Here is a 12,047-nt window from a genome sequence, read left to right as displayed (position 1 = left end):
TAGGTGTCCATCGATTATTGCGAAACAATATCAATAAAAATAATTCAGTACATCATTCTGGGAGGAAAGGAAACTGAAATGCATGAATTTCAACACATAATTCATAAACACCTTCGTCGAGCAAAAAAATAGTATACACTCCACGGGAAGTAAATAAGAAAGCCTCAGATCACATGTTTGTTGACCTCGGCTTCGCCTCGGCCAACAATTACTTGTGATCTGAGACATTTCTTACTTTACTTCCCTAGGTGTGTAATATACTATATAGTAGTTTAGTGGACCCCTCTAAAGATAAGAAAAATAAAAAAACGCCGATTTTTAATAAAGTCAAAGTCCATAAAGTTAATAAAAGAAAGTCTATTAATGGGTAATCAAAAATATTGATGAGTTCTGTAGCAATGCAAAAAACAAATTTAATTTTATTCATAATTGTTATTCTCTTGATAAAGAAAATATGAATACTTAAAATTTGATATTCAAAAAAATATCACTAAAGGTTTTATTTGAATTTTAAGGGCCAGTTCTTCAATCCGGGATAAAATTTTATCCAAAATATAATTATTATTGTCAGTATATCTATGTACCTAAAATATATAGATATATTTTAGCATTGAATAAAATTTTATCCCGGATTGAAAAACTGGCCCTATACTAAATCTACGGGAACCTTTGAAACAGCAGCGCGCTCTGTTGCCTGTATCCAATTTTTGGACTGTGGCTTCAGTAAAGCGAGCGTCCTCTTTCTATCAGGCCTCCGTGTGCCCTGCACTAAAAGGCATAGGTACTACATTGAAAATTTTCAACAAAGGGCTTCAAGCTATAAATATCCAAGTCTGAAAAAGCATTCGTCAGTTTTTCTTCAATTTTTTTCATCGTTAACTTTCGAATCATGCAGAGAGAATTGGATTCTGTAATTTGTCCTTATGACAGAAGTCATATAATTGATCGATCAAGATTGCAACGGCACTTGGTTAAATGCTCAAAGGTAAATTTATTTTATACATTTAGACCTTTATTTATTTGTTTTTAATTATTATTTTTTGTTGGTTAGAATTTTCCGCCTAATTACAAAGAAACATGTCCATTTAATGCTACGCACTTGATGTCGGAATCTGAATTGAAAATACACATAAAAAATTGTCCAGACAGAAAATATATCGATCATGATCAATTTCGTACGTATTCTTCTTCTTAAATTAATGGTTTATTGTTGAAATATAAAATATCATTGATAAATACTTGTAATTAATTAATTTAATTGTATTAGGTTTTGTATTGAAAAATCATGGATCAATCAATTCTTTGCCACCTTCCATTGCTGAAAGTAGTATTGACCATTACGACGAATCATGGAATGACTGTTTGTCAGATGCCTTCACTGCTACATCAATTGTTAGCGAAAATTCTGATATAGTTAGGTAATTGTTAAATTTGAAGTATACATTTTATATTTAATTTTTTATAACAATCAATTAATTATATTTTTTTTCTTATATTATAATAGCCCAATGCCCAAATTGAGAAAACCTAAGGGACGATCCGAAATTTGTATGGTGGAATATACCGAAGAATCAAATGCTGAAGACATCGATTCTGTTGTTAGCAGTGCGTACGCCCAAGGTCGTGGAAAATTTATACAACAAAGACAGAAAGCCGAAAATTTATCAAGAGTTGGTAGACGTTTAAAACCAATTACTGATGACTTGGAAATGGGAGCATCGGCGATTACTGACGTCGAAGATACCGAGTCTGTTGTTAGTTTTGTTAACGGTGTAGGTCGTGGACAAATTTATGGTTTTACAGGAAGAAAATATGTCACTAAATATGATAGTGATACTGATGATTCGAGATCTACTATTAGTACCATCGGTCGTGGCAAACCATTTAGACTTTAATTTTTTTTTTAAGTTTCTATTTTGTTTTTTTCCTTTTTTTATGCATTATTATGTCATTAAATAATAATAATAAAAGTTAAAAATAATTAATAAGAAAATATTAATATGTTATGAGTAGAATCACGAAAATTTTTTTATAATAATATAAGTAAATATTTTTTTATTTAACTTAATTTAGATTCTGCCAATTTGTTATTAAAAAAAAAATGGTTAAGATTAATGACCATGAAATGTTTCGAATGAAACATTGTTTCCATGTTTTCATTTATTCTATTTCAAATATAATATGATAACTTAAAATATAAAAGATCAATTAATACACTACTGCGTTGACCAATAAAATAATGAAATTAAAATTTTTATCGTTTTCGTTTTAAGTTTATTTCTTAAAATTACACCCTTAAACATCAATTTACACTGTTCCATTGCACCCGTTTTTATTTTATTAATATTCATAAATTTTCGTCAAGACATCAAGACGTCTGGGTGACTAGAGCTACAATTACAACGCTCATGATAAATGAAAAATGAAGTACAACAGCTTTTATACGTTATTTTGGCCGAGTTACAATATTGTCATGTTTTTTTAAGTTGCTTTATCATTATAATTTATGTATTAAATAATTTTTGAATAATTCGATTGAATGTACAATAATACACGCCTTGAAAGAGTCAAAAGATGAGTACAAAATTTTATTTAACCCAATGTCGATTTAAGTGATTTCAATACAATAATATGTATAAAGTTTTTAAACGCTTTACATAAAATACTATTAAGTTTAAAGTGATACCTAATAGTATTATGAATAAGTACGATGTTCATTGACTGCCTTTCACCAATATTAATAATAAATTATGACCTAATCTTTGTAATTAGCTTAAAAATTAATAAATTAGTTTGAAATTTTTATAATCCATCGCCATGGTTTTTTTTTTTAATAAAATATTCGATATAATTGATTTTTATAAACTAAAATGATACATAAATAAATAATAAAATGACAAGTAAAATAAAATACAATAATTAAAATTTGATGACATATAATCCTAAATGTGTTATCTCTACAATCCTTTTTCTATTTGTAACTCATTTATGAACATGAATATTATGTTAAATAATATCGTATGACAATAAAATAACTAATATATTAACATTATTATCAATAATTTATTTTATTTACTAATGCAGGCGATTGAGTCGTGTAAAAAAGTTATCGCAAAAGCATTAATCGGAGTAGAGTATACGACTTAGGATATTATGCATCACATTGGCATCAAAACTGCCGAGTAATTTTTTTTTTTTTGTTACAATTATTTATTCAGCATTTTTATTTATAATTAAATGATCTCTTTTCACTTTCACAATAGCTACCCATTAAACAATTCGATTAAAATAAAAATAATATTAATTACAATTGATAATGATGTGTAAAAAAATTACAGATATGGAAGAGGCTTGACCAAAAGACAAGCCACAACATACAAAATACCAAGATTACTATTTAATCTAGCCGTTTGTTTAGGCACACTTTGTATTGTATGTTGACTGCGAAATTGTTTTTCTATTTTAAAGGCTTTTGGTAGCGTTATTATTGGCAAAAGAAACCACAATGAATATCTGCATGCCCATACAGCAAGAGTTATATAGGGTGTGAATAGTAAAAATTGATATAAAAGATGTGACGCTGTTTGTCCAATAAGTATCGCAAGTGTTACAATTCCTGCTCTTCTATCGCTCTCTAAATCTCGTGTATTATTACTGTGTAAAATAGCCTCAGTATTCAAAGCTAGTGGTATCGCATAATAAAAAGTTCCCCATTGAATGAAACCAGTCTGTACCATAAAAGCAAATAATACAGATATGGGTCCAAAAATGACAAGTATTATAACATCACCTAGCGCAATATATTTAAGACCAATACCTCCTGTATAAAGAAAAGACGATGATAACCCACCGAAGAACACAAGTGCTAGGTGTTCCATTTTCGCTGGTGAAATCATCGCCAATAATACAAAACCGAGACATCCTACGGCATATAAAAATGTTCCTAAAGATACTAATTCATCTTTAGATAATAAATGATCAACTAAAATTCTATCATCGCTTTTACCGCTGCTGTCAACTCCTTTGATATAATCAAAATATGTATTAACAACATTACCAGCTCCGTGAACTGATATAATTGTGCCCAGTGTTAGAACAAATAAGATAAAACTAAAACTATCCCAACCGGTTAGTCGGTAGGCCAACGCAGATCCCAGAAACGTTGGCATAAGTGATGCGCTCAATGACCATGGTCGTACAGCTAAGAAGTACGAAGAAAATTTCATTAAAGGCGAACTATATGTTGATGATGATAAAGAAGCACCATTAATGTTACTCGTGCAACTCTTGCTATTTCCCGTGTCTTTATTAGGACTTTTTACTCCATTTGACATCATGGTTTCGTCTGAAAATAAATTTATAATAATTAATATATATTATTTTATTCAAAGTTCTTTCATTTATTTAACGATGAATACGTAATAATAATCAAGAGCTAGAAATAAAACTAAATTAAAAACAACTTTTAATATTATTTTAAATTTGCCTATTTAACTCCTGTGAGATTTTTCATTTATAAGTAAACAAATTTTTATAGAAAAATAAATTGTTCCATTATTTAAAAATTAAGTAATAATTTTATCTATAAGTAAATACATGGACTATTATAAATTAAAACAGCAAGTTCACCTTTTAGTCAGCAGGTCAAATGTGAAAGTTAGGTTAAGAAAGCTTCCATATCTCTCGACCAAGCATTTCACTAATGTACATCAGTTACGGTGTACTACACACCGTAGTTAACTCTTGTGCAATTATTCAATACAATAGCATTATTTTAATACAACTGTTTATAAGTACTATCATAAAACTTAAATAATTGTAAATATACTAAAAAATATGTTGGTGACGTGTTTTCAACCGTTGCTACATACAGCGCTATCTGACACTTTACCAACTCTCTTTTTTATTCTTATTACTCATCAACACACGTGTATTTTGCGCAGATAAAATACGTGTAGAAAAATCGGCGGGTTATTTGATTGAATTACCTGTAGATGAAAGTTTAATTACAGATAAGAAGATATTAAAACCAGCAGGTATCTGACGACTATTACATTTCAATGAGCAATTATTTAAAATTGCAAAACATCACTTTAAAAATGGAAATTTTCATAAGATATATTTGTATTAACTTAAAAATTTATAATTAAAATATTAAGAAGCGGTCACTGCTGGTTTTATTGTCCTAAAAATTAATTTAAATTAATAAACAAATAAATACAGCTTTATCTTAAGATCATGTGTTTTTAATAAAATTATTAAATTATCAATGTATTTTTGTAAACATAACATCTTAATAATTATTTTTATACTTAACATAATACTTGCAGATCAGTCAATATTAACTTTTACGAAAAAAAGCTACAATTTTTGCTGTTTACTTAATTCAATTGCTAAATAATTATGTTATGTTAGTAACTTCAATAACTAAATTAATTAAAACCATGTATTATTATCGAAAGAATAAAGTTCATCATCATGAGTTACATATTTTTCTTCACAGTGGCTTTAATTATTTAAAAAAAAAAAAAAAAAAAAAAACTTAGTTGTATTCTTTTGTATATTTTCATTTCTTACTTTTAAACCAAATCAATAAAATGAAATAACTCAAAAAATAATTCAAATAAAAAATTTTACGTAACAAAAAAAAAGTAAAAAATAATAATTAATTGATAAATTATTTCACTGAGTTTTCACGCATATGATGTTCATCAGAACTAATATGTAAACGCAGATTGGATACACCATAGACTTTGAGCTTACACAATTTGCATTCTATCGGTTCACCAAGATAATCACGGTAACTCATTGACGCGATTTTTTTCAACTCAGTCAAGTGTTCAATCATTGATTCTTTAAATTCATTTTTTTCTTGTAGTTCCAACGCCCAATGAAGTTTAAATATTCCTTGTTTAGAGTCAGCAAAAGGTCCAGGTTTCAAAAATAGCTCTTTATTGTAGCGACACCAAACCGAACGACGTAAATCGACTTCTGATTTGACTGGCTTTCGCTTTTGGTTAATTATCTTGAAGAGAATTTCATTGATTCGACGCTGGCATGTTAAAATTGTTTCAGCAGGCTCCTGATTACCTTCATCAATGAAAATACCTTGACTCATTAAATGTCTCAACTGATTAATCAGTTGCAAATCAGTCATCGTGATTTCGACGTCAAATGGGATTGGCATATCATGCTCGGGGAAAATACTATGTTGAGATTTCTCGTGGTAGCCCAAGCCACAAAGGACACCGATGTACTGAGTGCCGAACGAATTACTCCTCAGTTCAATTTGTGGCGCAAATATCAGACATAAAAGAGGAAGTAAGCCCGGAATACTTGGCATAAGAGTAGTGTTATACAATGTAAGATTATGTGTAACAGCACTTTCATTTATGGATCCAGCAATGAGTAATCGTTGATGAGGATTAACTGGATTATCGTCCATGATAACAGAATTAACAGATGAATCACTGATGACAATTTTTCGACCTGATCCAGCATTTGTTAAGCTCGATATTTCAACTTCCAACGGAGAAAATGGTCCACGCATTTTTACAACATTTGTACACTTGTCTTTTGGTGGAGGTTCAGGATAATTTTCAACAATGCTGTTCTGATTGTACTGCAAGCGTTCGTAATGGTTTTTGACGTCCATGGTAAGTTCTTTAACTTGTTGCCGAATTTCATGATTAGATTTTGATAAGAAATTTTCTTCCTGATGTTCAGCGAGTCCTTTTTTTATCAAATAATTTCCTACATCTATCGAGTCACCCTTTTGAGTAATGCAAGTTAAACTCATAGAGACAACGCTGTTGACAACAGAATAAACTTTGCCTCGCTGTTCGATAGACGTTTTCAATAAATCACGGAATTCTTGAATAGCTTGCTTAGACCACCCGCCAGTCAAATTGTTCATAGCAGAAGGTTGAATATTTGACAGAACACATTCAAATGCCAGCGCTGGTAATTCAGTAATCTGATTTTCATTGGGGAGAAGTCTCAAGTCACCAAGAGCAATGCGTTGATTGAACCCATAATCTACGAAAAATACTTGAACAAATTTATTCTGCTTCGAGACCATTGTTACTGATTGGACTTCAGCTCGGCAATAACTAACTTCCTTGGTTTTAGACATCCATGGAGCCAGTACGATAGATCCGATAACAGGTGGTGAAGTAGGAGCTTTTAGCTTATTTTCTGGATCTATTTCTTTAATGTAAGTCTTTATGAATTGACAGTGCTGAATGGTGCGCGTGGATTTATTGTGAGCCCAAAAATGGCCGGGGTCTACGAACCGACAGACTGAAATCACTAAATCAGTTTCATCTAATTTTGGTAGAACGGGTCGTGCACCACTTGATGGAAGTTCAGTAACTTCTTGCTCATTAGAGAATATATCCATCGGTTTCTGTTTAGGAATGTTCAATTTTTCAATTAATGCAGTTGAGTCTTCTGGCTTGAGCACGGGAATTTCAATTTGAGGACCTACAGAACGCATTTTTATTGCCCGGTAAACAGGAAGAGGAATTTGTTCAAGTCTTTTGTTCACATCTTCTGACTCATCTCTTTCTACTTTACTAAACGTGACATAAATACGATTAGAATTGTCGAAATTTACTTTAATACTCTCAGGACCGTAGCTGGAACAGTTTTCAAAAACTTGCTGAAAACGTTTTGCGTAAAGTACACTCGATTGATCGAAAGGCCATCCTTGTAAGTACACTGTTTTTAACGGGTCAAATCCACCAATTAATTTCATCTTCGAAGTTTCATCATGTGGCGAATGAGTTATAAAATAATGTGGGTAAAATCCACCAGCAATAACAATTTTCAATACAAAGTAACGTTGTTCGCCATCTAAATCAACTTTACCAGATCCGTAAGTCTCTTTGATCCCGATTTTTGCCAATCTCTGTGTAATGTCTTTTACAGTAGCATCGATTTCTCTCAAAACTCTTATTTGTAAGCAACTCGTACGTGCCCACTCTTTTTCTTCTCTATCAGTCTTAATGCGACCTGATGATTTTTCACGCATCCATACATTGTAAGCATGTAAAAAAGAAATAGCATCACTGTTCGTGTACTGTGACCACATCAACTTGGCGTCGTACGATTTTAGTTTGAGTTGGAAAGGCGAGCTGAACATGTTTTTTACTGCCATACTAGCACCGATGATGATTGCTTCTCTGAGGACACTGAACATATGACCAAGAGCAATCATTTTTCCAATATGAATGTCGATGGGGAGACAGGCCATGATGCGTCCAAGATCTGTCAATTCTCCATCTAAATCTTCATCACCATCAAAGCTAATTAATCCTCCGGATTCTTTGAGCAACAGTATCGTGCGTTGGAGATTACTTAAATCGGGAGGATCTAGTGCAAGAGCCAGTATAGCTTTGGGTGGTCCTAAATCAATTATCTTTGAACGTAAAACAACTTGTTCAAGAGGAGCTTTTACAATCTCTGGTGGATTTTCAGTTGGTAATTTTTTGTAAAATTCTTTTGGCACCAGCCGATAGACTCGTCCATCCATTACACGCCCAGTTCTGCCAGCTCGTTGTTCACAGTTCGATTTACTAGCCCACGTGAGTTCAAGACACTGGAAATTTGTGTTGGGATCTGTCGTCAGTTGCTTAGTTAAACAAAAATCGACGACAAACTTGACATCAGGAACAGTGATACTGCTCTCCGCGATGTTGGTTGACAAAATAACTCGACGATATCCTCTTGGTGGTAGTGTAAACACTCGCTGTTGTTCTTCAGTGGTGATAGAAGAATGAAGAACAACAATGTCCCATTTGAATTCTGAGAATCTGTCATGTTTCATGAAGCTGTGCATTTCTTCGATTTCATGAATGCCCGGTAAAAAGACTAAAACTCCTGGTCGACGTAATTCATCTTTACTTAAACTTTCTGCCTTTGATTTTCTATCAACTTCATCCATTATTCCCATTAACCTGCAAGCGAATTCAATCATATCTTTAGTGACTCGGGGCTCTGATAATACTACATCTGGTATTGGCCTCAATGATTGTAATTCATCGATGTAAAAGTTTCGAACTTGAAAAAAATTTCTCTTCTCAACATCAAGAGTTATGGCTGGTGTTAAAGTGCGTCCTACATAAGATGCAAAGTAATCAGAAAATTTCTTGACATCAAAAGTTGCAGACATTAAAATAATCTTGACGTTGTGAGAATTTAGGAATAATAGCTTGCGAACGACGAGTAATAAAAAGTCCATGTCTTGATCACGTTCGTGAATTTCATCGATTATGATGTGTGTAAAATCAGTCAATGTTTTTGTTGAGATTAATCTTTGTAATAATACACCAGTTGTACAGTAAGTTAGTCGGGTATCTTGTGAAACATTGTGAGACAATCCGACTTTGTATCCGACGATTGATCCTAGCGGCCACTCTCGTTCCTCGCTAACTCTTTTGGCAATGCTTAAGGCGGCAATTCTGCGAGGTTGGGTTACTATAAAATAAATTTAATAAAATTATAAGATTAGCAATTGAGATTTATAATCAATGAAACTTTAATAAATAATAAAATTAAATTTTACCTATTATATTACAGGGTAGTTGTCGTTTGAAGCAATAATCCATGATAAATTGAGGGACTTGAGTAGTTTTACCGCATCCCGTAGGTCCTTGAATAATAGTAACTGGTTCAGCAGCGACAGCAGCAACTATTTTTTCTTGTATTGTTTTAATCGCAAGGTTTGCCTTTGGTGTGTATGTTAGATTGTAAGTTTTGTAAAGACGCGACAATTCCTGGGCTTTTTCATCATCTAGAGGCTGTTCAGTACCGATAGACATTTGATCAAACGTGTTTTCTTCGGGTCGAAAGTACTTTGATGCCTAAAAAAGGTCAAAAAATTAGTTTTAATCATAAAATTCTTATCAAAATTTTTCAGCAATAAATCTAATATTTTTTAAAAATTTTTATAATATAATAAAAAACTCGACCATAAAAATAATAAAAAATACAATGCACAATATACCTCAAACATTTGATCTTGTTCTTTCTGAATATACTCATCAGCATAATCAGTGCCGCTAGCAATAGTAACAGCAAGTGATTGCATGCTACCACTCAATGAACAGTCCGCAAGATTAGACGTCATCGGTGTTCGTTTTCTTGCACTTCGATGTAAGTTCATGGGTGGAATAGGTTTCTGATGATTAAAAAAATCCAACGGGTATTCCATATTGATCTGATTTTGATTTACTTCTGGAAGAATTATAAGTTATAAACTAATTCATGAAAGCGAAAATTAATTTAGCAGATACCTAATAATTTTAAAAATTTTTTTAACAAATAAATTATTGCAAAAAGAATAAAAAAAAATTAGCAAAACGGTTGACCCTAAAGGCCATCCCTGCAACTTCCCGCTACCTCCATACCCAAGTGCTCAACAATTCACTTATTTTTTAAGCTCTTTGAGCTCAAAAATATAATTTTTGTGTAATTTTGAGCTCTCCGAGCTCAAATAAATCGCTGTTCTGTGCTTTTGAGCTCTCCGAGCTCAAAAGGCTAATAGAAGTTTTATAGAACACTATTTATTGAATTTTCAAACCGCAATAACTTTTGAATGAATTAACCGATTTTCTCGCGGTTTACGGCATTCAACGCAGTTTTTTGAGTTCTTTGAAAAATCTTTAAGCGTAAACTGTTCAGACTAAAAATTTCATATAAATTCTGAAAAAAAAAAAATCAAAACAAAAAAACACATTTTTTACAATTTTTTTTCGACAATGATATCTCACGAACAAATCAACCGATTTTGACCGGGCTGCTGGAAATCAACGTGGTTTTTTAAGGTTAAGAGCTGATTAGTTTTTGGAATTGATCGGTTGAGCCGTTTAAAAGATATTTCAAAAAAACGAATTTTTGGAAATTTTATTTTTGAGATTTCTCAAAATTGATCGACTCAAATTCTGTAAATTAGTATCAGAATTCTAGGGGCAAAGGAACTCTTCAAAACGCCGATTATTTCGATCGAATCGGATGATCCGTTTAAAAGTTATGAGAGATTTACATACATATACACACACACACATACAGACACGGTGACATCACCGCGGAAATAGTCAGGAAAGCTTCCCAGGACCTCAAAACGTTGAGATCTGATGAAAACTCGATTTCCGAAAAAAGGGGTGAAAACAATAACTTCCCGATTTTTGAAAATTTTCAATTTTCTTAGCGGGAAGTTAAAAATTAACAAGTAGAAATTTTAAAAAATAAAAAATGCAATTTCTTAGAAATAATTTTTCAAAACAAATTTATTTGTTAAAAAAAAATAAAAAATTTTCAAGTGACTATTAACTTTAATGTCATTTCATAAGACCAAAAATAATTAATATTGTAACTTTTGTTTTGTTTAATAGATACATTATTGTTGTTAACAATTGAAAATATATATACGTTTGAGTATAAAAAATTGAATGTTTAATTTTTTTAAATATTTGTTCGACTACGATTATATCAATATGATTAATTGTATTTGATTGAAACAAAATTAATCAATAGTTTGAAAAAAAATTCTTTAGCTAGTAAAAAAAAATTAATTGAAAAAAACTAGTGCGTATTATTCACAGAAATAAATGGCCAGCTAACAAAGAAACACCGACGCTTTCTCAAGAAACAACCGGGTTCACGTTTAACCCTTCAGTACCCTCGCTAAGAGAATTTTTCTCACGCAACAACATTCAACTTATAGGATGTCGCTGCAGTGCAAGTGAGACACTAAAAAGAACGTGGGTACTGAAGGGTTAATCTTCTTTAAAAGAATTTAAAAAAAATATTGTCAATAATTTTTTAATAATTATGAATAAAAATTAATTTTGTAACTTACTTGGGAAAAAATAATCATCAAGATCAGAACAAAAGTACGTTGGTTATCAGCAATTCGAAAAAAAGAAATAAATATTTGTAATTTGAAACGAATAAACAAGCAGAGACAGCGACTTATCGTCGCGGAGAACTTCAACACAATGAGCCTAACAGCTAACAGTCTAACAGGCTGACTAGAAACCCTA

At 31.6% G+C, this 12,047-nt stretch overlaps 3 protein-coding genes across 4 annotated transcripts; 1 reads left to right on the top strand and 2 right to left on the bottom strand.

Annotated features, from left to right (window-relative positions):
• The first annotated feature begins 725 nt into the window (after window positions 1–725).
• Window positions 726–1,950, top strand: LOC123269809. The gene is made up of 4 exons (XM_044735663.1): window positions 726–985; window positions 1,052–1,175; window positions 1,268–1,418; window positions 1,505–1,950. Exons 1-4 carry the CDS (start codon window positions 890–892, stop codon window positions 1,893–1,895), a joined length of 762 nt encoding a protein of 253 aa, XP_044591598.1. The 5' UTR covers window positions 726–889; the 3' UTR covers window positions 1,896–1,950.
• A 1,236-nt stretch (window positions 1,951–3,186) lies between these two features.
• Window positions 3,187–4,893, bottom strand: LOC123261008 (ubiA prenyltransferase domain-containing protein 1 homolog). The gene is made up of 2 exons (XM_044722449.1): window positions 4,630–4,893; window positions 3,187–4,345 (listed from the first exon to the last, which is right to left on the bottom strand). Exon 2 carries the CDS (start codon window positions 4,335–4,337, stop codon window positions 3,333–3,335), a length of 1,005 nt encoding a protein of 334 aa, XP_044578384.1. The 5' UTR covers window positions 4,338–4,345; window positions 4,630–4,893; the 3' UTR covers window positions 3,187–3,332.
• Window positions 4,894–5,624: 731 nt separating this feature from the next.
• On the bottom strand, window positions 5,625–12,036 carry LOC123260999 (probable ATP-dependent RNA helicase spindle-E). Of its 2 annotated transcripts, none has more exons than XM_044722436.1 (4): window positions 11,864–12,036; window positions 10,010–10,236; window positions 9,569–9,866; window positions 5,625–9,480 (listed from the first exon to the last, which is right to left on the bottom strand). In XM_044722436.1, exons 2-4 carry the CDS (start codon window positions 10,214–10,216, stop codon window positions 5,678–5,680), a joined length of 4,308 nt encoding a protein of 1,435 aa, XP_044578371.1. In that variant the 5' UTR covers window positions 10,217–10,236; window positions 11,864–12,036; the 3' UTR covers window positions 5,625–5,677. The 2 variants fall into 2 exon arrangements, with proteins under 2 accessions (XP_044578371.1, XP_044578362.1); XM_044722427.1 differs by having other exon boundaries at window positions 10,010–10,239; window positions 11,864–12,034.
• Window positions 12,037–12,047: the final 11 nt, after the last annotated feature.

This window comes from Cotesia glomerata, linkage group LG1 (genome assembly GCF_020080835.1).
Source record: "Cotesia glomerata isolate CgM1 linkage group LG1, MPM_Cglom_v2.3, whole genome shotgun sequence".
In the NCBI taxonomy this organism is placed as follows: Eukaryota; Metazoa; Arthropoda; class Insecta; order Hymenoptera; family Braconidae; genus Cotesia; species Cotesia glomerata.
The sequence above is the reverse complement of the archived record's forward strand: the minus strand, read 5'-3'. Positions and strand labels throughout refer to the sequence as shown.

What these genes read in the sequence shown, in the direction of transcription:
- LOC123269809 (XM_044735663.1), top strand. Translation starts at nt 890, where the DNA reads ATGCAGAGAGAATTGGATTCTGTAATTTGTCCTTATGACAGAAGTCAT. An exon ending in TATCGATCATGATCAATTTC is followed by an intron (nt 1,176 to 1,267) that starts GTACGTATTCTT and finishes TAATTGTATTAG; the next exon opens with GTTTTGTATTGAAAAATCAT. An exon ending in GAAAATTCTGATATAGTTAG is followed by an intron (nt 1,419 to 1,504) that starts GTAATTGTTAAA and finishes ATATTATAATAG; the next exon opens with CCCAATGCCCAAATTGAGAA.
- LOC123260999 (XM_044722436.1), bottom strand. Translation starts at nt 10,216, where the DNA reads ATGGAATACCCGTTGGATTTTTTTAATCATCAGAAACCTATTCCACCC. An exon ending in AACAAGATCAAATGTTTGAG is followed by an intron (nt 9,867 to 10,009) that starts GTATATTGTGCA and finishes GACCTTTTTTAG; the next exon opens with GCATCAAAGTACTTTCGACC. An exon ending in ACTACCCTGTAATATAATAG is followed by an intron (nt 9,481 to 9,568) that starts GTAAAATTTAAT and finishes TTTATTTTATAG; the next exon opens with TAACCCAACCTCGCAGAATT.
- LOC123261008 (XM_044722449.1), bottom strand. Translation starts at nt 4,337, where the DNA reads ATGATGTCAAATGGAGTAAAAAGTCCTAATAAAGACACGGGAAATAGC.